Source organism: Pongo pygmaeus, chromosome 19, assembly GCF_028885625.2.
Source record: "Pongo pygmaeus isolate AG05252 chromosome 19, NHGRI_mPonPyg2-v2.0_pri, whole genome shotgun sequence".
Taxonomy (NCBI): Eukaryota; Metazoa; Chordata; class Mammalia; order Primates; family Hominidae; genus Pongo; species Pongo pygmaeus.
In genome coordinates this window covers 98350251-98377627 of record NC_072392.2, presented here as the reverse complement: position 1 = coordinate 98377627, position 27377 = coordinate 98350251, and the positions used below count along the sequence as shown (strand labels likewise).

Genomic DNA, 27377 nt, shown 5'->3' with positions numbered 1-27377 from the left:
GCCTAAAGTTGATTTAAAAGAAAAAACAGGCAAGCATCCTGAATATAAGCAGGGTGAAGGGAGACCAAGCTTACTCAGGTTTAAAATGTGCCATAAAGTGACTTGGAACCACGAAGAAACACTAAAACGTCTGTGTGGCAGAAGACCCCCTAAACAGAGGGCAAAGACAATGATAGGTCAGAGACACTATTTCAATAGGTATTAAAGACAGGGGTTAATAACCGAATATATAAGGAATTCCTAAAAAATGTTAAGAAATAAGAAAATAGTCTGGGTGTGGTGGCTCACGCCTGTAATCCCAGCACTTTGGGAGGCCGAAACCTGTGGATCACCTGAGGTCAGGAGTTCGAGACCAGCCTGGCCAACATGGTGAAATCCCATCTCTACCAAAAATACAAAAATTAGCCAGGCATAGTGGTGCATGCCTGTAATCCCAGCTACTCAGGAGGCTGAGGCAGGAGAATCACTTGAACCCAGGAGGCAGAGGTTGCAGTGAGCTGAGATTGTGCCACTGCATTCTAGCCTGGACTACAGAGTGAGACTCTGTTTCAAAAAAAAAAAAAAAGAGAGAGAGAGAAATACGAAAACAGCCTAATATGAAAATCAGCTGGCTGGGCACAGTGGCTCACACCTGTAATCCCAGCACTTTGGGAGGCTGAGGCAGGTAGATCATCTGAGATCAGGAGTTCAAGGCCAGCCTGGCCAACATGGTGAAACCCCATCTCTACTAAAAATACAAAAAATTAGCTGGGCATGGTGGCACGTGCCTGTAGTCCCAGTTACTCGGGAGGCTGAGGCAGGAGAATCGCTTGAACCCAGGAGGCTGAAGTTGCAGCAAGCTGAGGTGTGAGCGCCGCTGCATTCCAGTCTGGACAACAAAGCGAAACTCTGTCTTTAAGGAAGTCGGAGGAATTTCGTAAGTATAGAGTTACAGAAATCAAGACAGTAGGGCATTGGTGAAGGGACAGAAACAGAAATCAGTAGAACAAAACAGCCCAGAAACGAACCCACACAAACGTGTCAGCTGATTTCAACAAGGACGGGAAGGTAGTTCAGTGGAGGAAGGGCAGTCTTTTCAAGAAGCAAGCAGGGCTGACTCAAGTGGACATCTAAATGCAAAAAAAACCCCAGTCCACAACTTGCACCATACACAAAACTTAACTCAAAATACATTATGGACCTAAATGTAAAACCTAAAAGCAGGAAGCTTCTGGAAGAAAACAGAAGAGAAGCTCTTTGTGACCTTCAGCTAGGCAAAGGCTCCTTAGATAAGCTATTGAAATGATCCATGAAAGAACAGACTGAGGGTTGGGTGCCGTGGTGTGCACCCGTAATCCCAGCACTTTGGGAGGCCCATGCAGGAGGATCCTTTGGACCCACGAGGTCAAGGCTGCAGTGAGCCATGACTGCACCACTGCACTCCAGCATGGGTGACACAGCAAAACCCTGTCTCTAAAAAAAGAGAACAGACTGAGTAATTGGGCTTCACCACACAGAAGAATCTCAAATGCAGGAGGCTAAGCAAGGAAAGTCAGGCTCAATATGTCTCACCCTGTTTGATCCATTTATGTGACATTCTGGAAAAGCCAAAACAACAGGCATGGAGAGAGACTGGTGGCTGTCAGGGCGGCTGGGGTGTGTGGTGAGCTGACTACAGAGGGCATGAGGGAATTTGAGGACGAGGAAATATATCACAATGTGGCAGTGGCTACATGATTGTACGTCTCTATCAAAACTTGTAGGGCTGGCTGGGCACAGTGGCTCACACCTATAATCCCAGCACTTTGGGAGGCTAAGGCAGGTGGATTGCCTGAGCTCAGAAGTTCGAGACCAGCCTGGGCAAAATGGCGAAACCCCGTCTCTACTGAAAATACAAAAAATTAGCCAGGCATGGTGGCGCACACCTGTAATCCCAGCTACTCGGGAAGCTGAAGCAGGAGAATCGCTTGAACTTGGGAGGCGGAGGTTGCAGCGAGCCGAGATCCCACCACTTCACTCCAGCCTGAGCGACAGAGAGTCTGTCTCAAAAACAAAACAAAAAACAAACAAACAGACAAAACAAAACAAAACAAAAAACCCAGAAAATCCTCATAGGGCTGAATGCCCTAAGCTGTGAGCTTCCACTCAACTGAAAATCCTCAATTAAAAAAAAAAAGATAGATAAATAACACCAGAACTGAGGAGAAGGTATGGATATGACTGCCGCCATGTGCTTTTTAGACAAGTAATTGTCAGGCTGTTACAGTCAGAATTTACACACCCTTTGACCTAGTAATCTCACCTTTGGGAACCTAGTCTAGAAGGAAAAAAAAAAAAAAACCAGTAAGGAAGGATGTGATTATAATGCTGTGCGATGGCTGATTTTGGTTAATCTGACTGGGCTAAGGGATGCCTGGATAGCTGGGAAAACATGATTTCTGTTTTGGGTGGATCTGTGAGGGTGTCCCTGGAAGTGATTGGCATTTGAACCACTGGACAGAGTAAAGATCCCTCTTGCCAGGGTGTGTGACATCATCCAATCTGTTGAGGGCCTGAGTAGAACAAAAAGGCAGAAGAAGATGGTGGGGCAGGGTGGGGGTGGGGGAACACTGGGCTGGGATGACACCGTTGCCTCCTTCTCAGGCCTCAGGCTTGACTGAATCATGGGCTCTCCTGGGTCTGCAGATTAGATGCCGGATCCTAGGACTTCTTGGCCCCCATAACCATAAGAGCCAATTCTCATAATAAATCTCTCTTCTCTCTTTCTCTCTCTCTCTCTCTCTCTGTGTGTGTGTGTGTGTGTGTGTGTGTGTGTGTGTGTATTCTACTGGTTCTGTTTCTTTGGAGAACCCTAACACACACTGTGTCTAGGACAAAACAATAACACCAACAACAAATTGGAAACAACCTGAATTTTCACCAACCTGGGACTGTATCAATAAATTGTGAAATATCCATAGTATATATTGTAACTGTTAAAGAATGGGTTAGTATCCATGTAGGGCCAAGGCAAGCCCTGCCTGTGCATTTGTGTGAGATCTGAGAAGGTGAGAGGCCTTATCCCTGCAGCGGCTGACATAGTCACCCTGGCTGAGGAGGGGGAGCCGAGGAAGAAGGGACAGGGAGGAACAGCCCGGACCTTCTCTTTGCCCCCCACTCTGTGGGGGAGAGCTTGTCTTGCTCCAGCAAACACACGTGGCTTCTGTAATGTGAAAAGTCAATTAAATTTGGTATTTTTAAACACAACATCTCATTAGCATATGCACTTGATCTGAAAAATAACTCAGCAGAGGAATTTTTATTTAGCATGGCATTGTGAAAGTGAGGCCCACTTATTTTATGAACTGCTCTTATTGGTATCCTTAAGGCCCTGAACCTTTAGCTTGATGACCACTTGCAATTTAATTATCACCCTTTTAAAGGCAATGAAATCAAATTGTGACCGTGGAGAGAAAACACGGCTGTGAGGGATGAGATGGGGGTGTTCTCTGAACCCTTCTGTGGTGTGAGACTCTGTCTCACAGTGGGATATGTTAGAGGGTCACGAAGTTTGAGGGTTACAACTGGCATTTAAAAATACCAGAGTGCTGTGATTACATGGAGTAGGAATAAAACAGCGTTTTGTGAAATGACATGCACGCACTTGTATGTGTCCTGTGTTGTTCTGCAATATTTCTGCACATTAAGAGCAAGAGTGCCGTGAAAGCTGGGTCAAGGGGGACGTGCGCTTTGCCAGCACTCGGCTGGAGTGCAGGTCACTCTGCTGGAGTGGGTCGCTCCCCGGAAATCTCACCCATTGCCACCAGCCAATGTGGCCAGTGTGGTTCCCACAGGAGCCCCGGGGGAGCCGAGGCCTTGGTGTGGCCAGGTCTCCAGAGCCCAAGGGCTGGCACCCAGCAGGGCCTGCCACGCCGGTCTCCTCCCCTCACCTTCATCCTGTGGACCTCGCCCTTCATAGCCCGGATCTCTGTCTGGCCGATCTCGGAATCCACTGAGGAACGCATCTCTTTTGCCAGTTGGATTTTTTTCTCCCAAAGCATAATCTGGTGTCTTTAGAGGTAGGAGAGGCAGTGTAAGAAATTAGGAGTTTTCTTCTGATGCTTCGGTGAGCTCACACTCTAAGGCTTTACAAGGCTCTCAAGCTGCAGTGGCAGAGCCAAGCAGCTGCGACAGAAAGCGTGAGGCTCTCAAAGCCTGAAATGTTCACTACTGGGCTCCTTATGCAAGCGTTTGCCAACCTCTGGCATACAGGGGGAGGGAGGGAGATGGGGGTGGGGAAGAAACAGAGAGAGAGAGAGAACAGGGATATATAACTGTAGGAGCTGAGAAAGTCAGTATAATTGATAGAAGCTGACGTAAGAAAAAGTAAAAAGCCTGAATACACCAATAGTCTAAAAGCTATTTAAATGTCACCAAAGATACAAGCCCCCCAAAGCATTGGTCCCAGATGGTTTTTTGCCTAGATTCTATCAAACCGCAAGGAACAGGCGATCCCTGAGCTATTCATCCCTTCCGGAGCACGCTGAAAAAAGGACGGTGCCTCCACACCATGCCTGCTCCACACTCTTTTCACAGGGAGTTGTGGGCCCACGTGTGTGACACGGAAAGATGGCCACGAAAATACTAAAATGCTTCAAGGGGGAACTTCTGAAACAATCCCATTTGTGTAAAAAAACAGAGCAAAACAAGAAAGGAATATAGCTACACATTGGTTTTCTGGGAAGACAAGGGTGTTGGAATTATATGCAATTTTCCCTGGTTACTTTGCATGCATTTTATAGTTTAAAATGTTTAGAGCTGGGTGTGTGTTACTTTAATAATCAGACACCATAAAATAATGGATATTTAAAATAAAATAATCAGACACCATAAAATAATGGATATTTAAAAACTTTATCACAAAGAAAGCCCTTCAATTTCTAGCAGTAACTCGTTTGGCTCAAGAGCTGCCACCAAGGGTGGTAGACAGACTCTGTGGGGAATCTGGGATCCACTAGGGTGGGTTCCAGACCCATGCCCAGGTGGTCTTTTTCTTCTTTTAGGGACAGGGTCTCGCTCTGTTGCCCAGGCTGGAGTGCAGTGGTGCAATCCTAGCTCACTGCAGCCTTGACCTCCTGGGCTCAAGCAATCCTCCCACCTCAGCCTCCCAAGTAGTTGGGACTACAGGCGTGCACCACCATGCCTGGCCAATTTAAAACATTTTTGTAGATATGGGGTCTCACTGTGTTGCCCAGTCGTGTCTTGAACTCCTGGCCTCAAAGGAGCCTCCTGCCTTGGCATCCCAAAGCACTGGGATTGCTGGACACGGTGGCTCATGCATGTAATCCCAACACTTTGGAAGGCTGAGGCGGGCGGATCACCCGAGGTCAGGAGTTCAAGACCAGCCTGGCCAACATGGTGAAACCCCATCTCTACTAAAAATACAAAAATTAGTCAGGCATGGTGGCGAACACCTGTAATCCCAGCTGCTCAGGAGGTTGAGGCAAGAGAATCACTTGAAGCCGGGAGGCAGAGGTTGCAGTGAGCTGAGATCACACGGCTGCACTCCAGACTGTGGGATAGAGCAAGACTGTCTAAAAACAAAATGAAACAAAACAAAAAAAAAACACAACAAAACAACAACAACAAAAAACGACCAAAGCACTGGGATATGGGTGTGAGCTGCCACACCCGGCCTCCTACTTGGTCTTCAATGGACAGAAGCCTGCAGGTGCAGTGACCGTCATGACCCACGTGTGGCTGGAGACTGGGACTCACTCTGCTTCCACCAGTTGATTCAGGAGGGTCGCCTTCTCCTCGCTGAGCTGGTTCAGCTTGTCCTGCATCTTGATGGTCTCCCTCTCAGAGGCCTGCATGGGGCGGGTGGGGGGTGGGGCGGGACAGCTGTCGGGAGGGCCATGGGATTGTAGATGCTGGGGCTGGTGCCCTCCGTCCTGGCACTGAGGGCAGGGCTGCGGGCTGGATTTCTAATCCCCCCACAAGCATCTTGAACGGATGTGGCAGTTACGTCCTGGTGCAGAACACCCACCGCAAGGACTGTACCCCCGCCCTCCATCGTCCCGAGCCCCGGGACCGCGTGGACACGGCCGGACCTTCAGCGAGCGCACGAACTCATTCTCCGTCACCCGGTTGTTCTGCTCCAGCTCCTCCGAGCTGCACCGGTTTTTATTCATCAACATGTTGAGCTTCTTCAGGTCGTTGTCCAGGTCCTTCATGTGGTGCTCGATCTCCTTCTGCTCCTTCTTCTCCTGCTCAATCTTGCCTACGGCAGAGAACACAGACTCAGGGAGAGACCCCGGGAGGGTATGGGTCCTCGCCCGCAGGCAGCAGTGTCCGAGAGGTGAGCCAGGGTTTGTCTCTCCCTGTAGCTCCCTTCATCCCCTCCCTCTTGTCGTTCCTGGCGCTCCTGCCTGAATCTCATCCCTGCCAGGACAGAGGAGAGGAGAGGGGGTCTCTTCTTGGCTGCTAAGCTCCCAAAGCCTGGTCCTCCAACGGAACTGAGAGGACCCGCCTGTGGAGACAGCCAGCAGGTGTGGGCAGGGCGTGTGGGAGGTTCCAGGCTCCCTCCCCCAGGACACTTGCAAATCTGTGGAGCACAGGGACCTGGTTGATGCTCAGACACTGTGAATCTCCAGGAGAGGGGGGCCCTTAGACCCCTGCCCTGCCCCAGCCAAGCTCAGGGGTAGGGGCAGAAAACAACAGCTCTTCTTGATGTTAAGATGGGTGGAGGGCACAAGAGGCCACAGCTGGTTCATCCGCTGGCCACTCCTCACAGGGCTTCTCCGGTTCCTCCTGCTGTCCCCACGGTGTGCTCTGACTGCCCCAGGGCATGGGCATGGGCATGTGAGCCCCTCTCTCTGCCCTCTCCATGGGTGATCCTCCCCATCTCACAGCATGGTATTTCGGCAGCTCTTGCCTTGGGACACCGATACTCAGCTGACAGCTCCACAGGGTCTTTTGGGACTTGCTACTCACCAACAGATGGGTTTGGGCAACCCAAGAAGGGCAGGGCGAGAGGCAACAGGACCTCCGAGAAGGGCACACGACGTGTCTGGGCAGCATTTCCCATGGGGGCCTTGCTGCAGGCCTGACCAGCATGGATCCCCAACCCAAGACCAGGCGAGACCCGGGATGTCTCCGCAGGTGGCCCATGTGGGTGCACAGTGGTCCAGGAAGGATGCCCACCTCCCTCATTCCAGGCACCCTGGCACTTTGGCAGCCCCTTGGGCCTCAGAAGGGTTGGGGAGCCCTGGTGGAATGGTTTTCTAAGCCCAACTGGAGGTGATGTGGGGACAGCACCAGGAGCCTGCCTGGCAGGACCCTGGCTCTTCCCGTGCCAGTGTTTCCACCTGAGTACCCTGGCTTGGCGGGGATGATAACCTTCCATGCTTCTGTCTCGAGGAGAGCTCTGAAGTCTGTGAGCTTGAAGACATTTCGTGACATTTCTCAACCCTCCCGCTGTGACTGCGAACTGGGCAGCTGGGCAGGCAGTGGTTCACATTTACAAAATACGGGGAGTATGCATGTTTGTTATTTGCTTTTAAGGCTGCGTGCAAATCCAGCGATGTGCCCCACTGAGTGCCCCTCCCCTGGGAGGTGCCCGTGTCCCAGAGCTTGTCTGAGCATCACTGCAGGGCTGGGCACGGCGGCTCTTACTTTCTACTCGTAGTTTCTTCTGCTCCATGATGTGGAGCTCCTTCTTGGATGCGTCCAGGGAGGCCAGCTGTTCCTCCTGCTCCTGTGTCACCTTGACCATCTCCTGCTGCAGGCGCAGCCAGGTCACCTGGGCCTGGACCGCCTTGGCATTGTGCTCGTCGATCAGCTTGCTCAGCCTTTTGATTTCAAGCTCCAGGGGCCCCACTTCTTCCCCCTAGACGGGATATTCATCAAAAAGCAAAATTAGGGCTGGGCATAGTGACTCACGCCTGTAATCCCAGCACTTTGGGAGGCTGAGGCGGGTGGATCACCCGAGGTCAGGAGTTCAAGACCAGCCTGGCCAACAGGGTGAAACCCCGTCTCTACCCAAAATACAAAAATTAGCCAGGTGTGCTGGTGCACGCCTGTGGTCCCAGCTACTTGGAAGGCTGAGGCAGGAGAATCGCTGGAACTCAGGAGGCAGATGTGCAGTGAGCGAGATGGCACCACTGCACTCCAGCCTGAGCAATAGAGCAAGACTCCGTCTCAAAAAAAAAAGGAAAATAAAATTAGCCTTCTTGGGCTCAAAGGTCTTTGTGAGTGGGCCGCAGAGTGCCTGGACCCCTGAGGTCATGAAACTGGACGAAGGCTGAGGGGCTCAAGTTAGCTCTCAGCAGGGCCGCAAGCCACAGACCCTGCTGGAGGAAATACGGCTAAGGGGCTCTGGAGCCCCCTCTAGCTTCCCCATGGTGGGTGCACCAGCAGGGTGGGTGGGGCCTCTGGGACCCAAAGGGGCTTTGAGAGTACAGGGACCTGGATGACGTCTATGGCATCAGGCCTCAAACGCATTAGGCCACTTTTCTTAGAGCAGCAGAATATTTCGTGCTGGGTGAAAATTATTTGGAATTCAGACTTCAGTGGCCTTGAATAACATCTGATTGGACACAGCCGTGCCCATTCCTTTACCTTTTACCTACGCTCCTTCTCGCTATGGAGGCAGAGCCATGTCACTGCCAGACAGACCAACTGGCCACAAAGCCTGAATACTCTCTGGCCCTGTGCAGAAAAGTGTGACTTAGAGCGCTTGGCACACGTGCCATTTTGTCTGTAGAGCGGGTAGGGAAAGAGGCAGTTCTGCGCCTTCCAGGAGTTCATGTTTGATCGTGGGGGATCTGAGGGGGCTCTGCCCCGCCAGGCACCACAGTCAGCCGGGGACCGCGTCTCCCTGCCTGGGACCTCACCCCCAGCTCGGAGACCATCCGCTCCAGCTGCTTGTTGAGGAAGTTGATGAGCCCTTGCTTCCTCTCGATCAGGATCGTGCGCCGGGAGATCTCGCTCTGGCTGTTGGTGATGAGCTCGTTGACTTTCTTCACGTCCTGGTCCAGCTCCACCAGTGTCTTCCGGTGTGCGTCCAGCCTGCTGCTGGTGTGTGTGATGTCCAGGGTGGTCTGGGCAATGTCACCGTCGATTTTGGAAAGATGTGTCATCTGAATTGATGAAAATAAATACCTGTGAATATTGCCTCCACCAGAGGCCCGAGACGAGTTTGCTGATCCACCGTTCCCTGACGGTCAGGATGTTCCTCTGGAGAAATTCCAAACGCACAGTCACGAGAGCAGGAGGCTGGATTTCCCGCCGTCTCGAGGACCCAGCAAGGGACCTACTTGTTGGAACCCAGATGTCGGCTTTTTACAAAAAACAGAGATCATAGTATTAGCTTTTCTTATTGATGTGGTTTGGCTGTGTCCCCACTCACATCTCATCTTGAATTGTGTCCCCATAATCCTGCATGTCAAGGGAGGGCCCCTGTGGGAGGTGACTGGATCATGGGGGCCGTTACCCCCATGCTGTTCTCCTGATAGTGAGTTCTCATGAGATCTGATGGTTTTGTGTGTTTGACGGTTCCTGCTTCACACACTCTCTCTCTCCTGCCGCCTTGTGAAGGAGGTGCCTGCTTCGCCTTCTGCCATGATTGTAAGTTTCCTGAGGCCTCCCCAGACATGCGGAACTGTCAGTCAATTAAACCTCTTTCCTTTATCAATTACCCAGTCTTAGATATTTCCTTACAGCAGTGTGAGAACAGACCAACACACTTCTTAAATCGTAGCACACACATTGTGAGGAAATGTGAAAATACAGGCCAGGACAGAGAACACATTCAATTGCCTGCAATTCTGACACAAGTTAGCTACCATTCCCATCTGAATCCATTTTTCCTTCCAGTCTTTTCTATATAAGTCTCCAAAATAAAAATAGGATCACACCCTACACACTGGATGCTAACCTGCTTTTTAATCTGGTAACTCGTGTCTTATGTTCCTATGCTCTGTAAGTTGTAATGGCTGTGCTATACTCTATCACATTTGCAGCAGTTTATGAAGCAAGAAACAATTGTTACCCACTGGTTCCTCCATGGGTTCTGACCCCTCCTGCTGTCCGGCAGGTCTGAGAAGCCAGTGCTGGCCTCCTCTGTGGGCTCTTTGGAGGCATTAGACAGACTTTGGATCCCTTCTGGCAAGGGGGGGTTTACCGAGAGGACGTTTGTGAGAATCAGGAGTGAGGCAGTGGCAGTCACAGCTGCAGTGGTGTGGCCAGAGCTGCTCTGGGAACAGGGAGATGCTGTCACCACCGGGACAGGGTCCTCTTTCCCAGGGCATGACTCTGACAGATGGCCTCGGGCCCCGTGTCTGCCCTGACCACCTCTGCCCGTCGGCTCCTGCCACACAAGGCCTCGGCTCTCTCAGGACTGTGGCTCCCGCCTACCCCAGCTTCCTCAGGGCCATCTGAGCTTCTCCTCCTGCCATGCCTGTGGGCTCCATGTCTCTCACCGGCCACCATGGGTGACTTCCCAGGAGACCCAACGTCCCCAGGTTGTGGAACCCAGTCTCTGCCCACCTAGAGTGGAAGCTTCCAGCGTCTGGAGTTGCGTGGGAATGTCAGCTCGCAGCCTCCTCCTCTGCCAAGGTCACCCTGAGATCTGGGCCCCCCAAGGACTCCCTGCCTCCCCCCTCCCCAACTGCCCTGCAGGGGCTGTGGCTCCAAGTCCCCTTCAGTCCCTCCCCCTGTCACAGCCAGGCCTGCCCCCCGCCCCGCTCCACTCCTGGCTGTTTGTGGTCCCTTTGGAGCCCACCCTGGCTCCCCCCAGGCATCTACACCATCCCTGGATTAACTGCCTGGACCCCATGGTTGACCGCAGCTCCAGATGGGTGGTCCCGCCCATCCACACTTTGCTCCTCCTCCCAGATATGCCTCCCCACCCCACCTTCTATCAGCCCATGGGGCTTTGAGCAATTCAAACATCGCGTGGGGGGTACTCTTTTCAACAGCTGGACTGGCATCGGTTGGAAAATTGTCCTAATAGACGAATTTGTTGGTCCAAGACTCTTTGCTGCCCTCTTCTGGAAACTGGCAGCAGAACATGTATGACCTATTGGGCGGGGGCCTGGGGGCCTGGAGGCCTGGAGGCCTGGGGCCTGGGGATTGGGAACTGGACTTGGCTGGTAGCAGCACGGCTGGATGGGCTCCTTGACACCCACCACGCCCTTCAGCTCTGCCTGGCCAGCTCCTCTCCCACCCCTCAGGAGGGCAAAACTGGCAGAGCTTGGCATCGGGAATCCGTCACCCTCCTCTGAGACTAAAATGGGGACTGTTGGGCAGGCCCCATTGCTAGGATGTGCCCTGGAAATGGTGGAGCCTGTGGTAGACTCTAGGGGTCCTCCAAAGGGGCCTGCTTGAGGCGGGGTGGCGGGGAGGTGGTTACCCCTCGGGAAGAGGCAAAGAAAAAACAATTCGAGTAAGGAATTGTTCTTTCTAAGGACACAAGTCCCCTCCACCCCCACCACAGGTGATAAAGGATAAAGCAAGATCCCAGGGGATGCGAACGTGAGCTCACCATCGGGGGTGCCCTGCCATGGACGTCAAAGTCACACTCCAGGGCCCCTCAGGGAAATCAGCCTTTGGCTGGCAGCTGGCCATGCGGTGGCTCACGCCTGTAATCCCAGCACTTTGGGAGGCCGAGGCGGGTGGATCACAAGGTCAGGAGTTCAAGGCCAGCCTGGCCAACGTGGTGAAACCCCCATCTCCACTAAAAATACAAAAATTAGCCGGGCATGGTGGCGCACGCCTGTAATCCCAGCTACTTGGGAGGCTGAGCAGGAGAACTGCTTGAACCCAGGAGGCGGAGGTTGCCGTGAGCCAAGATGGCACCACTGCACTCCAGCCTGGGTGACAAGAGCGAAACTCCATCTCAAAAAAATAAGTAAATAACAACAAAATAAAATAAGGTAAAATAAAAACTAGGAACAGCCTGAAGTGCCTAACAAGAGACTTAGTAAACAAAATATGTACATTTGTAGGATAAGATGTTATACAGAAATGAAAATTTAGGTTTTTGAAGACTATTTGGTGGCATGAGGAAATGTTATGTTGAATATGGTCAATACAACAAAATGAAAAACCACACAAGCAGCAAAGATTCATTGGCTCCCATTCTCTCTGTGTCATAGTTCAGTGATATTAATCACAAATGGATGCAGACAGACCTGGGGGCTGGGCACAGTGGCTCAGGCCCAGAATCCCAGGGCTTTGGGAGGCCAAGGTGGTAGGGCCACTTGAGCCCGGGAGATTCAAGACTGCAGTGAGCTGTGATTGTGCCACAGGCTGGGCGACAGAGTGAGACCCTGTGTCAAAAAATAAAATACATAAATAAATAAGAAAAAGAAAATGGGCCTGAGTGTTGTGTAAGGTGTGTGCTTGTGTGTGTGTGTGTTTGTAGGAGTTTGAGTGTGTGTGTGTGTTTGTAGGAGTTAGAGTGTATGTGTGTGTGTTTGTAGGAGTTTGAGAGTGTGTGTGTGTGTTTGTAGGAGTTTGAGTGTGTGTTTGTAGGAGTTTGAGTGTATGTGTGTAGGAGTTTGAAAGTGTCTGTGTGTTTGTAGGAGTTTGAGTGTATGCATGTGTGTGTGTAGGAGTTTGAGTGTGTGTGTTTGTAGGCGTTTGTGTGTGTAGGAGTTTGAGTGTGTGTTTGCAGGAGTTTGAGTGTATGCATGTGTGTTTGTAGGAGTTTGAGTGTGTGTGTTTGTAGGTGTTTGTGTGTGTAGGAGTTTGAGTGTGTGTTTGCAGGAGTTTGAGTGTATGTGTGTGTGTTTGTAGGAGTTTGAGTGTGTATGTGTGTAGGAGTTTGAGTGTGTGTGTAGGAGTTTGAGTGTATGTTTGTGTGTGTAGGAGTTTGAGTGTATGTTTGTGTGTGTAGGAGTTTGAGTGTATGTGTGTTTGTAGGAGTTTGAGTGTGTGTGTAGGAGTTTGAGTGTGTGTGTGTAGGAGTTTGTATGTGTGGAGTTTGAGTGTGTGTGTGTGTGTGTGTGTAGGAGTTTGTGTGTGTTTGTATGAGTTTGCGTTTGCTTGTGTGTGCATGGGGGCATGTGCAATTGCATGTGTGTTCGTGTGTGCGAATGTGTTTGTGTGTGTGAGAATGACTACGTGTGTGTTTGTGGGTGGGAGCAAATGTATTTCTGTATTAAAAATTTCCAGAAGGAAGTTTACCAAATTTAAAAAAAAGTTGCCTCTGGATGGTGGGCCTAGAGCTGTCTCATTTTCTTCTTTATGCCTTTCTGTATTTCTAAGTTTTCTTTTTTTTGAGACAGAGTCTCGCTCTGTCACCCAGGCTGGAGTGCAGTGGCATGATCTCAGCTCACTGCAACCTCTGCCTCTCAGGTTCAAGCAATTCTCCTGCCTCAGCCTCCCGAGTAGCTGGGATTATAGGCGCACACCACCACACCTGGCTAATTTTTTGTATTTTTAGCAGAGACAGGGTTTCGCCATGTTGGCCAGGCTGGTCTCGAACTCCTGACCTCAGGTGATCCACCTGCCTTGGCTTCCCAAAGTGCTGGGATTACAGGCATGAGCCACCACGCCTGGCCTATTTCTAGGTTTTCTACAGTAAAAATGTATCACCCTTACAACCTGAACACCATGGAAAGGAGTGAGCACAGGAGGGCCCTCTGCTCACACTGACGCCCTCTCCGCCCGCAGGACGGCTTTGCCCTCATATGCCCAGGCTGCAGGGGGCTTCGCACAGCCCCCCCCCGGGGCAGGGGCCTACCATGTTGGTCTTCTCCTTCTGCAGCCTCAGGATGAGCTGGTTGAAGTATTTGGTGGTCTTGTTGGAGGTCATGTGCTCCTGCAACTTCTCCCGGATGGCAGCGTCCGTCTTCCTCCTGAGCTCCAGCTCGCCCTGGATGGCTTGGCGGATGGCCTGCAGCTCCTCCGTGAGTATCATTTGTTCCTGGAGAGGATGAGCCACAGGGTGGACGTGCCTGAAGAGGCACCACCGTGTGCCAGGTGTGACCTGTGGGGCGGGCCCGGCCTCACCAGCTGGTCCTGGCTGAGGGCATCCTCTGTGTCCTGCAGGGTGAGCCTGTAGGTGTTGAACTGGCTCTGCAGGGCCACATGCTTGGTCAGGCACTGGGTGGTGAGCTTCTGCAGCAGCGCGGCTTCCGTCTCTGTCCGGTTCAGGATGCTCGCCAGCTTCTCGTTCTTTTCTTCCTCCTTCGTGATGGATTTCTTACAGGCCTCAATCTCGCTGTCGATGGATTTGGCTTGATGCTGGCATTCTCTGCAGAAATGCAGCGGGGAGAGCCCGTTACGTGTGAGACATCAGAGAGCCAGTGCACAGAGCTGCGCCCCGCACAAGGGAGCTCACTAAGGTGAACTCAATGCACAAATAAATTAGGAAGCCAACTCTTATTTATTTATTTATTTATTTATTTTTTGAGACAGAGTCTCACTCTGTAACCCAGGCTGGAATACGGTGGTGCGATCTCGGTTCACTGCAACCTCCGCCTCCCGGGTTCAAGCGAGTCTCCTGCCTCAGCCTCTTGAGTGGCTGGGTTTACAGGTGTGTGCCACCATGCCCGGCTAATTTTTAAACTCTATTTGTAGAGATGGAGTTTCACCGTGTTGCCCAGGCTGGTCTCCAACTCCTGAGCTCAAGCAATGTGCCTGCCTTGGCCTCCCAAAGTGCTGGGATTACAGGCGTGAGCCACTGCACCCAGCAGGAAACCAACTCTTTCAATAGCAGCCAAATCTTTAAAAAATTTTTGTATTAAAAATTTTTATGGATAGATTGGTACATATTTGAGAGGTACATGCGATATTTTGACACAAGCATACAGCATGTCATGATCAAATCTGGAGAACCGGCCATCTATCACCTCACACATGATCCTTCCTTTGTGTTGAGAACATTCCAGATCTTTTCCTCTAGCTATTCAGAAATATACAATAACTTACCGTGATCCATAGTCACCGTGATGTGCCATCGAACACTGGGCCTCATTCCTTTTCTCTCACTGTATTTTTGCACCCAATAGCCAAATATTGACTATTATTTTCAAATAGATCAAGAGAACTATTACCTATCGAAAGCCCAAGTTGACAACTCTTTTGTACTGTGATTATGGGGAGAAGGAAAGTGACGCGTGGGTCAGACGTTGGGCTGGGGGTTCTCATCTGCTTATCTTCCTTAACCATGACAATAATCCTAGAAAGGAAATAGTCCAGCTTTACAGATGTGGCCATTGAGACTCAGAGCATTTCAATCACCAGCCCAAGGTCCGCGGGAAACGGTGTGGCTGAGGGAACACCAGTGGGCCCACTTCAAATTCTATTGTCTTTCCTCTCAGCATGCTGGGATGAGATACCTGTAATTAACGTCAAGCTCTAAAACACAGATATCGGATAATCAGATCTAAAATACTGATTCAAATAAAATAATCAGATTCAAATCCTGTATTTGTTGGAGTGCAGCGGCACGATCTTGGCTCACTGCAACCTCTGCCTCCTGGGTTCAAGTCATTCTCAGGCCTCAGCATGAGGATTTGAATTTTGTGTGTGTGAGGCATGTTTTCCTATTATTCTGAGATGTTCTGCTGTACTCTAAACATTCCTTTCATTCCTTTCTCTCTCTCTCTTTTTTTTTTTTTTGAGACAGTCTCTCACTCTGTTACCCAGGCTAGAGTACAATGGCATGATCTCAGCTCACTGCAGCCTCAAGCCACCCAAGTAGCTGGGATTACAGGTGTGTGCCACCATGCCCGGCTAATTTTTGTATTTTTGTAGAGATGGGGGTTTCGCCATGTTGGCCAGGCTGGTCTCAAACTCCTGACCTCAAGTGATCCACCTGCCTCGGCCTCCCAAAGTGTTAGAACTACAGGTGTGAGCCACTGCGCCTGGACGTCCAGTAACTTTCTTTTTTTTTTTTTTTTTTTTTTTTTGAGACAGGGTCTCGCTCTGCCACCCAGGCTGGAATACAGTGGCGTGATCTCGGCTGACTGCAACCTCCTGGGTTCCAGCGATTCTCATGCCTCAGCCGCCCGAGTAGCTGGGACCACAGGCGTGTGCCACCACGCCTGCCTAATTTTTTTTTTTTTTTGTATTTTTAGTAGAGACAGGGTTTTGCCCTGTTGGCCAGGCTGGTCTCAAACTCCTGACCTCAAGTGATCCACCCACCTCAGCTTCCCAAAATGCTGGGATTACAGGCGTAAGCCACTGCACCCGGCGATCCAGTATCTATTTTTAATGTGTGTGGATATTTGTTGATGCACTGATGAGATCAGAAAAAGCCAAAAAACAGGAAAGGGCCTCATTATGGATGGATGAGGATGATTAAATTATGGCACAGGCATCATTTAGAACACAGTGTGAAGAGAACTGAAAAGAACAACGGCGATTTCTATGTGTTCTGATATGGAATAACTCTAAGACACAGCACAAGAAAAACCAAGGTGCAGAGCGGGAGACACTAAGCGGCCGCGGGTGATTTTTTAAGTGGAGAGATAAACACCCGAGAATAATGCATATGTATGCACGAAATCTATCCGAAAAGGCCTTTATGAAACAGTAACAGGTTGCTTGGGAAAGAGAATTGAAAGACTGGGGAGAGATGTGAGAAAAATATGGAAGGTATTATTCTAGTCCAAAAAGAAAGTACTTTTTGAATATTTGAATAAAAACTTATTTAAAGGATAAGACACTATCAATAGAGAAAGGAAGCCTGGCCCACATGGCAAAACCCCATCTCTACTAAAAATACAAAAAAAATTAGCCGGGCATGGTGGTGTGTGCCTGTGTTCACAGCTACTTGGGAAACTGAGGCATGAGAATCACTTGAACCCAGGAGGCAGAGGTTGCAGTGAGCTGAGATTGTTCCGCTGCACTCTAGCCCAGGTGATAGAGCAAGACTCTGACTCAAAAAAAAAAAAAAAAAAAAAAAAAAAAAAGATACTGATACTGGAGAGATTTGCCATGTCCATGAAGCAGAAGATTTGATATTATTAAGGCCTCAATTCTCCTCAAACTGATCTATGGACTCAATGTAATTTCAGTCACATCCCAGAAGGCATTTTTTTCCCCAGAAATTGACAAGCAAGTTTTAAAATTTAAATGGAAACCTAAAGGACCTAGAGTAACCAAAATAATTTTGTAAAACAACATCAAAGACTCAGACTATCTGATTTCAAGATTTTCCATAAAGCTCTAGTTAGAAACACAATGTGGTATTGGTGAAAGAATGACAAAAAGATCAACAGAGCAGAATAGAGAGTCTGGAAACAGACACACACACACATGATACATTGATCTTTGACAAAGGTGTCACAGGATTTCAATAGGGAAAGGACAGTCTTTTCAACAAGTGGTGCTGGGACAACTAGAGAGAGACACACAAAACCTGAGCCTGGACTCCACTCATACCACAACAGAAGTGAACTTGACATGGACCAGATGCCTAAAAGCAAGACCTGGAAAACTTTGGAGAAAATCTTTGTGACCCTGTGACCCTTAGACATTTCTTTTTCTTTCTTTCTTTTTTTTTTTTTTTTTTGAGACAGAGTCTCGCTCTGTTGCCCAGGCTAGAGTGCAGCAGTGCGATCTTGGCTCACTGCAAGCTCCGCCTCCCAGGTTCATGCCATTCTCCTGCCTCAGCCTCCCAAGTAGCTGGGACTACAGGCACCTGCCACCATGCCCAGCTAATTTTTTGTATTTTTAGTAGAGACGGGGTTTCACTGTGTTAGTCAGGATGGTCTCGATCTCCTGACCTCGTGATTCGCTCACCTTGGCCTCCCAAAGTGCTGGGATTACAGGCGTGAGCCACACCGTGCCTGGCCTGACCCTTAGAGATTTCTTAGAGAAGACATAAAAAGCATGAATCAGGAAAGAAAAAATTTAATAAGCTGGACTTCACAAAAATTTAAAACTTTTGCTCTTCAAAAGACACTGTAAAGAGGTAAAAAAGACAAAGCCACAGACTGGGACAAAAATATTTTCAAAGCACACGTCTGATAAAAGATGTCTCCAGAAGATATGAAGAACTCTTACAACTCAATGATAAGCCACTCAGCGGAAAAATGGGCAGAAGTTGCTTCACCAGAGAAGGCACAGGAATAGCAAATAAGCCAGGGAAGAGATGCTCACCATCGCTAGTCATTAGGGACACACAGGCTCAGACCGCAATGCGATGCACCACACATCTGCTAATGGCTATATTTGATGGCTAAAATTAGATGACTGATAATACCAAATGTTGGCGAGGACGTGCAGCAACTGGGACTCTCATCAACTGCTGGAGAAAATGCAAATTGGAACAAGTCACTTGGGAAAACACTGCAGCAGCTGCTTTTTTGTTTGTTTTTGAGACGGAGTCTCGCTCTGTCACCCAGGCTGGAGTGCAGTGGTGCAATCTCGGCTCACTGCAACCTCCACCTACCAGGCTCAAGAGATTCTCCTGCCTCAGCCACCCAAGTAGCTGGGATTACAGGCATGCACCACCATACCCAGCTAATTTTTTGTATTTTTGGGTAGAGATGGCATTTTGCCATGCTGCCCAGGCTGGTCTCAAACTCTTGAGCTCAAGCGATCTGCCTCAGCCTCCCAAAGTGCTGGGATTACAGGTGTGAGCCGCTGCGGCCGGCAAGCATTTGTTACATTGAGCCGGAACCTTGGAGATACTGCGGGTTCAGTTGCAGGCCCCCGCAATTAAGCAAGTATCACAGTAAAGCAAGTCACACAATCTTTTTTGGTTCCCCGGTGCATACAGAAGGTGCATACTTTACTGCAGTCTATCAAGCGTGCAATAGCATCATGTCTAAAGAATGTACATACTTTAGGCTGGGCACGGTGGCCCACACCTGTAATCCCAGCACTTAGAGAGGCTGAGGCAGGCAGATTACCTGAGGTCAAAAGTTCAAGGCCAGCCTGGCCAACATGGTGAAACCCCGTTTCTACTAAAAATACCAGGTGTCGTGGTGGGCACCTGTAATCCCAGCTACTGAGGAGGCTGAGGTAGGAGAATCCCTTGCAATCCAGGAGGCAGAGGTTGCAATGAGCTGAGATCACACCACTGCACTCCATCCTGGGTAATGGAATGAGACTCTATTTTAAAAAAGAAAAAAAAAAACAACTTTATTGCTAAAAAATGCTAACAATCACCTGAGTGTTTATCAAGTCATACTTGATAAAGTATGTTGGTAGAGGGTCTTGCATTGATGTTGCTGGCTGCTGACTGATTAGGTGGTGGTTACTGAAGGCTGGGGTGGCTGTGGCAATTTTTTTTTTTTTTTTTTTTTTTTTTTTGAGACAGGCTCTGGCTCTGGCTCTGTCACCCAGGCCGGAGTGCAGTGGTGTGATCTGGGCTTACTGCGACCTCAGCCTCCTAGGCTCAAGCCACCTCCTCCCTCAGCCTCTCGAGTAGCTGGGACTACAAGTACACACCACCACACCTGGCTAATTTTTGTATTTTTTGTAGAAATCAGGTCTCACCATGTTGCCCAGGCTGGTCTCAAACTCCTGAGCTCAGGTGATCTGCCTGCCTTGGCCTCCCAAAGTGTTGGGATTACAGCTGTGAGTCACCCCACCTGGACGGCAATTTCTTAAAATAAGACAACAGTGGATTGACTCTTCTTGCCACATCCATTGCCACATGGATTGACTCTTCTTTTATGAAAGATTTCTCTGTAGTATGTGATGCTGTTTGATAGGATTTTACCCACGCAAGACCTTCTTGCAAAATTGGAGTCAATCCTCTGAAACCCTGCTGCTGCTTTATCAACCAAGTTTATGGAATATTCTAAATTCTTTGTTAATTTCAACAATGCGCATTGCATCTTCACAGGAGCAGATTCCACCTCAAGAAACCGCTCATCCATAAGAAGCAACTCCTCATCCATTAAAGTTTGATCATATGAACACAGCAATTCCATCCCATCTCAGCTCCACTTCTCATTCTAGCTCTTGTTGTTTCCACCACGTCGGCAGTGACTTTCTGCGCTGAAGTCCTGAGCCCTCAAAGCCATCCATAGGCGTTACAGTCAACTTCTGTTAATGTTGATATTAGGTTGGTGCAAAAGTAATTGTGGTTTTGCCATTAAAAGTGATATTTTGGGACCCGGCACAGTGGCTCACGCTTGTAATCTCAGCACTTTGGAAGGCTGAGGCAGGCAGATCACCTGAGGTCAGGAGTTCGAGACCAGCCTAGCTAACATGGTGAAACCCCATCTCTACTAAAAATACAAAAATTAGCTGGACGTCTGGCCTCAGCAGCGACCACCCCTGCCTCCACCCTCTGAGCTTTGCATGTTCCACTAACCCGGGGTGGGCGGCAGATGGAGGTGTCAGGCTGCTGGCGCCTCTGCAAGGGCAGAACACTAACCTGACCATGAGCGGGGACTTGCACATCTGTCCCCAATAAAAGCAATTCCAACCTTAAAAAAATAAAATTAGTTGGGCATAGTGGCGGGCGCCTGTAATGTTAGCTACTTGGGAGGCTAAGGCAGTAGAATTGCTTGAACCTGGGAGGTGGAATTTGCAGTGAGCTGAGATTGTGCCACTGCACTCCAGCCTGGGCGACAAAAGAGAAGCTCCACCTCAAAAAAAAAAAAAAAAAAAAAAAAAAAAAAAAAAAAAAGTAATATTTTGGGCCAGGCACGGTGGCTCATGCCTGTAATCCCAGCACTTTGGGAGGCTGAGGCGGCTCATGCCTGTAATCACAGCACTTTGGGAGGCTGAGGTGAGCATATCACTTGAGGTTAGGAGTTCAAGACCAGCCTGGCCAACAGGGTTGAAACCCCATCTCTACTAAAAATATAAAAAATTAGTCAGGTGTGGTGGTAGGGACCTGTAATCCTAGCTACTCAGAAGTCTGAGGCAAGAGAATTACTGGAATCCGGGAGGCAGAGGCTGCAGTGAGCCAAGATCGTACCACAGCACTCTAACCCAGGCAACAGAGCAAGACTCCACCTCAAACAAACCAAGAGTAATATTTTGACCTCCTCCCATGAATCACGAATATCCTTAACGTTATCTAGAATAGTGAGTCTGTTCCAGAAGGTTTTCAACTTACTTTGCTCAGATCCATCAGAGCAATCACTATCTATGACAGCTATAGCTTTACAGACTGTATTACTACAATAATAAGACTTGAAAGTTGAAATTACTCCTCGACCCATGGGTTGCAGAATAAATGCTGTGTTACAGATGCGGAAACAACATTCATCTTGCACAGCTCCAGCTCCATCAAAACTCTTGGGTGACCAGGTACATTTTCTTTCTTTCCTTTTTTTGGTTTTAGAGACAGGATCTTGCTATGTTGCCCAGGCTGGTCTAGAACTCCTGGCCTCATGCAGTTCTCTCACCTTGCCCTCCCAAAGTGCTGAGATTACTTGAGCTAGCATGCCCACCAGGTGCATTCTCTTTTTTGAGACAGAGTCTCACTCTGTTGCCCAGGCTGGAGTGCAGTGGCGCGATCTTGGCTCACTGCAACCTCTGCCTCCTGGGTTCAAGTGATTCTCCTGCCTCAGCCTCCTGAGTAGCTGGGACTACAGGTGCCCGCCACCACGCCTGGCTAATTTTTTGTATTTTTAGTAGAGACGGGGTTTCACCGCGTTAGCCAGGATGGTCTTGATCTCCTGACCTTGCGATCCGCCCGCCTCAGCCTCCCAAAGTGCTGGGATTACAGGCGTGAGCCACCGCGCCCGGCTGGAAGGTTTGATCTTCTGTCCACACCACTTGAACTTTCTCCAGATGAGCAATTAGGCTGCTTCCCTTTCTTTTGTGTGTTCATTAGAGCAGCACTTTAAATTTCCTTCAGAAACTTTTCCTTTGTGTTCACAACCTGGCTATCCCTTCGGTGCAAGAGGCCTAGCTTTTGGCTTATCTCAGCTTTTGACATGCCTTCCTCATGTAGCTTAATCATTTCTTACTTTTGATTTAAAGTGAGAGGCGGCCGGGAGCGGTGGCTAACGCTTGTAATCCCAGCACTTTGGGAGGCCGAGGCAGGTGGATCATTTGACGTCAGGAGTTCGAGACCAACCTGACCAACATGGTGAAACCCTGTCTCTACTAAAATACAAAAATTAGCCGGGTATGGTGGCAGGCGCCTGCAATCTCAGCTACTCGGGAGGCTGAGGCAGGAGAATCGCTTGAACCCGGGAGGTAGAGGTTGCAGTGAGCCAAGATCATGCCACTGCACTCCAGCCTGGGCGACAGAGTGTCTCAAAAATAAATAAATAAAATAAAAATAAAGTGAAAGGCATAAGACTCTTCCTTTCACTTGAGCACTTAGCGGCCATTGTAGGCCTAACTTCAATATTGTTGAGTCTTGGAGAATAGGGAGGCCCAAGGAGAGGGAGAGAGATGGAAGAACGCCGGCCGGTGGAGCAGTCAGTACACACACAACGTGTCTTTTGCTGTCTTAAACGAGGGTAGTCCGTGGCTTTGCCAAAAACCAATTACAATAGTTAACATCAAAGGTCACTCATCACAGATCACCATAACAGACGATGACAATGAAAAAGTTTGAAATATTATGAGAATGACCACCATGTGGTGCAGAGGCAGGAAGTGAGCATGCGCCGCTGGAGAAATGGACTTGCTCCACACGGAGCTGCCATGAACCTTCAATTTGTAAAAAATGTGATTCCTGTAATCCCAGCACTTTGGGAGGCTGAGGCGGGTGGATCATGAGGTCAGGAGATCGAGATCATCCTGGCTAACACGGTGAAACCCCGTCTTTACTAAAAAATACAAAAAATTAGCAGGGAATGGTGGCATGCGCCTGTAATCCCAGCTACTCTGGAGGCTGAGGCAGGAGAATTGCTTGAACCCGGGAGGCGGAGGTTGCAGTGAGCCGAGATCGTCCCACTGCACTCCAGCCTGGGTGACAGAGTGAAACTCGTCTCAAAAAAAAAAAAAAAAAAAAAGCGATTCCACGCAGTAGGAGAAAGCGAGGCACACTGAAACGAGATGCGCCTGTATTTACCCAGGAGAAATGGAAACACGTATCCATGCAAAGATCTGTTCAGAACAGTCACAGCAGCTTTCTTCATGGTATTCCAAAGGTAAAAGCCAAATGTCCACCAGTTGGTGGATGGACAAATACATCTGATATATCCGTGCAAGGGAATACTATTCAACAATAAAAAGGAACAGACTACTGATCTTGCAACATGGGTGGGTCTCAAAAGCATGATGCCAAGTGGAAGAAGCCAGACAAGAAAAGCTACAGACTGCGCGATTCCATTTATATGACATTCTAGAAATGGCAGAGCTATAGGCACAGAAGGCGGCACAGCGGTTGCCAGGGCTGGAGGTATGCAATTTTGTACATAAATTATCCCCAGTAGTCCTGACTTCAAGTAAATAAGTTACTCATTTTCTTTTTTTAGGAAGGAGCAGCCTTATAAATGTTTAAATTTGACAATAAAAATAAGATGCCCAATTTAAAAAGATATAGTTACAAACTGTGCAACAGAACTCCTAACACTCGGGGAAACGTGTGCCTGAGAGTGCGCTGACATGCTAATGAGTCCTTGTCACAAAAAGAGAAAGACGATGGTATTTTTAAATCCTTTTCTCTGTTTTTCAAATGTCCTGTAACGCAATCACTTATCCTTGATAAGGATTATTATTTTTTTAAATTGTACTTTAAAAACTCCATAGATTATCAGGCACCAATAGAAAGTACAGGTTCTCCTCAGCTTACGGTGGGGGTGCAGCCCGGCAAACCCGTTGTAAGTTGAAAATATTCTAAGTCCAAAACGCAGGCTGGTGCAGTGGCTCACGCCTGTAATTCCCAGCACTTTCAGAGGCCAAGTGGGGGCAGATCACCTGAGGCCAGGAGTTCAAGACCAGCCTGGCCAACATGGTGAAACCCCGTCTCTTTTAAAAATACAAAATCAGCCGGGCATGGTGGTGGTGCATGTCTGTAATCCCAGCTACCTGAGAGGCTGAGGCAGGAGAATCACTTGAACCCAGGAGGTGGAGGTTGCAGTGAGCTGAGATCACACCATTGCACTCCAGCCTGGGCGACAAGAGTGAAACTTCATCTCAACAACAACAAAAAAAAGCTGAAAAAACCCAAAATGCACTTCCTGCAGATTGCCTGCCAGGCACCCCGGCTCAGCCCAGCCTCCCTCAAACGTGCTCAGGACACTCCAGTGAGCCTACAGGTGGGCAAAATCATTTCACACAAAGCCTGTTTGATAATAAAGTGTTGAGCATCCATGTAATTTATTGAATACCGTGCTGAAAACCAGGGAGGTTGTGTGGGACTCGAAGCCCAGTTTCTGTTGCCTGCCTGTTGCTTTAATACCATGGTAAAGTCCAAAAATCGTGAAGTCGGGGACTGTCTGTAAATGAAACAAAAAGAAAAGATGGAATCTAGAATATGGCCCAGGCGTTGGGCCCTGTGCCCGAGGATTAAGCGGGGGACGCAGGAGGTGTCCAGCAGCTTGTGGTCAAGGCCGGGTTCTCTCCCAGGACGCTGCCCACAGCTTTTGTCCTCGGGTCGGCCTGCCTGGCTGCCGTGGCCACAGCTGAGGGCCTGGGAGGAGGCCGCGAGGCTGTGTGGCTGACCGATTCATATCTCGGGGTAAAGGGGCTGTGGCTGTGGGCCAAGACCTGTCTGCCCTCTGTATTTCCTGCCGGGAAATAGGACAAAGGCGGGTAAGAGCACGGGTGTTTTTGGCTCCAAGTCCCAAGGGTGTGTGAATTCTGATTAGGTTATCTGCCTCCAAGTTAAGTGTGGTCCAGGCTTTGTTTTCTGAAAGTGAAAGTGACCCGTTTCCCTGCATATGTGATGGGAAGGGGCTGACCGTGGGCTCCTCGTGGTTATTCACCTAGCTTTGGGACCCACGTTGGGTTGCGTGGACCGCTGGGGTCTTTGAAGGGTTGGTGTGGCAGGCCCGGTCTGGTCTCGAGGGTCACACATGGCTCCTTCAGGACTTCTGGCTGCTGGGGAGGGCAGTGTCCAGCTCCCACAGGCAGGCCCAGATGGACAGGGGGTGTGCCCACAGCTATGGTCATTCCCCGGTGGGAAGAAGGGACAGGACACCATGAGCTACCACAGCAGTCCTGACGGGCCTCACCCATGCCCCTGTGTCTGGGGACACTTTTTTATGTTTTTGAGACAGGTTCTGGCTCTGTTGCCCAGGCTGGAGTGCAGTGGCACCATCTTTGCTCACTGCAGCCTCAACCTCCTGGGCTCAAGCAATCCTCCCACCCAGCCTCCCGATTAGCTGGGACTACAGGTCTACAGGTGCACACCACCATGCCCAGCTAATTAAAAATTTTATGACAGACAGGGTCTTGCTCTGTTGCCCAGGCTGGAGTGCATTCATGCAATCACAGTTCACTGCAGCCTCAAATTCCTGGACTCAAGCGATCATCCTGCTTCTGCCTCCCAAGTAGATGAGACCACAGGCACACACCACCACACCTAACTATTTTTTATATTTTATTTTAGAGACAAGGTCTTACTATGTCCAGGCTGGTCTTGAACTCGTGGGCTTAAGGGATCTTCTTGCCTCAGTCTCCCAAAGCACTGGGATTACAGGCAGGAGCCACTATGCCCGCCCATGGGGGCACATTTTTAATGGAGTTGTTACTCTGTCTTTGGTCTGTGGCCTCAGGTCTGCTGGGTCACCAGTGTCCTTGGGTATATGGGGTGTTGGTGGTGACTGGGACCCACCTGCCACATCCCCAGGCTAGAAGGAGGCCTGCTGGGGACACTGTGGCAACACCCACACCCAACCCATCCCACACTGCCTTCCGCTCCTTCCTCCTCCATCAACTGGGGGCAAGGACAGTGTCCCCTTTGAGGGGCTACACCAGACCAAGCTGAGCCTGGGGCCCGTTACCCAGGAAACAGTGAAATTGCCCGCTTGTTGCCTAGCTCTGATTCTGCATTCACAGTGTCTTGCTCCGTCCTGTCCTCCCTCCCTAGAGCAGGCTCCAGCGCTCCATGCTAAGGGGAAGAGCCTTTGAGGAGTCATCTCTGCCATCATCAGGATTGAGGGAAAAGGAAGTCTAGGAGATGAGGGCAAGCCCTCAGTTTTCTTTCTTTCTTTTTTTTATATTTTTGAGACGAAGTCTCGCTCTGTCACCCAGGCTGGAGTGCAGTGGCGCTATCTTGGCTCACTGCCACCTCCACCTCCCAGGTTCAGGCGATTCTCCTGCCTCAGCCTCCTGAGTAGCTGGGACCACAGGTGCCCGCCGCCACGCCTTGCTGGTTTTTTGTATTTTTAGCAGAGATGGGGTTTCACCATGTTAGCCAGGATGGTCTCGATCTCCATCTCCTGAGCTCGTGATCTGCCCGCCTCGGCCTCCCAGAGAGCTGGGATTACAGGTGTGAGCCACCGCGCCTGATCCCTTCAGCTTCCTTGGGTCGACTTAAACAGGAAACAGAATAACACGTTTCATATTTCTCCTGAACTTTTATGACCGTGTGCAAAACTCCTGCAAAAATAGGGAAGACAGCAAGAAAAAGTAGCCAAGACAGGCACAGCTTCAGCTTCTGAGCTAAGCTTGTGGCTTGTGTATGAGACACGGGGGCAAGATTACGGTTACCGCCTCCCCCACCGCAGCAACCCCCTGACCAAGGACAGGGAAGTCAGACTGTCTTCAAAGCATTAGGTTGTAGACGCGACATCAGAAGAAGAGAGACACAAAGGCATGGGAAAAGAGACAGGGTGAGGATTGGCTGGAACCTAATCAAAGGTATTAACTTATCTGAAAAAATGCCATGGGTGTCAGGAGGCAGGAGGGGTGGGGAATGGAATGGAGAAAGCAGCCAAGGTCAGGCTGAGGGCTGCTCGGGGGACACCTCCCGCGCATGTGGACGGACTGGCCATGAACTTCGGGGAAGAAGCAGGAAGCAGACAGGGCCGGGGCCCAGGCATTCCGCCCTCTAGCCGGTCCCTGAACAGGGGTCTGTGTCATTGGCTCCTGTGTCCTCCCCCGCAGATTAGAATCTGCTAGTCCGAGCACGGAGCATTCGGTTCTTTGTTGTTTATATTTCATCATGCACATAAATGGGCTATTATTCTCAGTTACACGTCAGGCTCTGGTGAGCTCGATTCATGTAAACTAACTCCAGACAAGTGTGCCTTCTCGGTGTGATGGCAAAACCAAGCTTCTGGGCCAGGGGGTCCTGTCCCATGGGGATCTCACAGGGTGAAGGCTCCAGAAATGCCCAGACAGCCACCAGGGTACTGGCCTGGTATGCACCATCCTGACCATCAGCCAGGAATGTCACCATTTTCTAAGATGCTCTACAAATCTGAACATCTCAAGGTCAATATTTGAGGTATAGTTCGTCACTGCACTCCCAGCTTGGAAGTCCTAAGCTACGCAATAATTTATTTCTGTAACAATGGCCCTGATGTATTAAACCTGTCTCCAAGTTGCTTCTTCAAATCTATCTGGGTGCAAACAGC

General features: G+C 49.7%; 1 protein-coding gene across 2 annotated transcripts in view; it reads right to left on the bottom strand.

Annotated features, from left to right (window-relative positions):
• The window catches only part of CCDC40 (coiled-coil domain 40 molecular ruler complex subunit), a 67510-nt gene that overhangs the window by 6499 nt on the left and 33634 nt on the right, over positions 1 to 27377 (bottom strand). For both annotated transcript variants that reach the window (XM_054456585.2, XM_054456583.2), the window contains exons 11-17: positions 13981 to 14224; positions 13712 to 13894; positions 8856 to 9101; positions 7636 to 7849; positions 6072 to 6241; positions 5737 to 5828; positions 3909 to 4029 (exon numbers count right to left, since the gene is read on the bottom strand). In XM_054456585.2, coding sequence (XP_054312560.2) covers positions 3909 to 4029; positions 5737 to 5828; positions 6072 to 6241; positions 7636 to 7849; positions 8856 to 9101; positions 13712 to 13894; positions 13981 to 14224 — 1270 coding nt within the window. The remainder of the gene's footprint in view (positions 1 to 3908; positions 4030 to 5736; positions 5829 to 6071; positions 6242 to 7635; positions 7850 to 8855; positions 9102 to 13711; positions 13895 to 13980; positions 14225 to 27377) is intronic.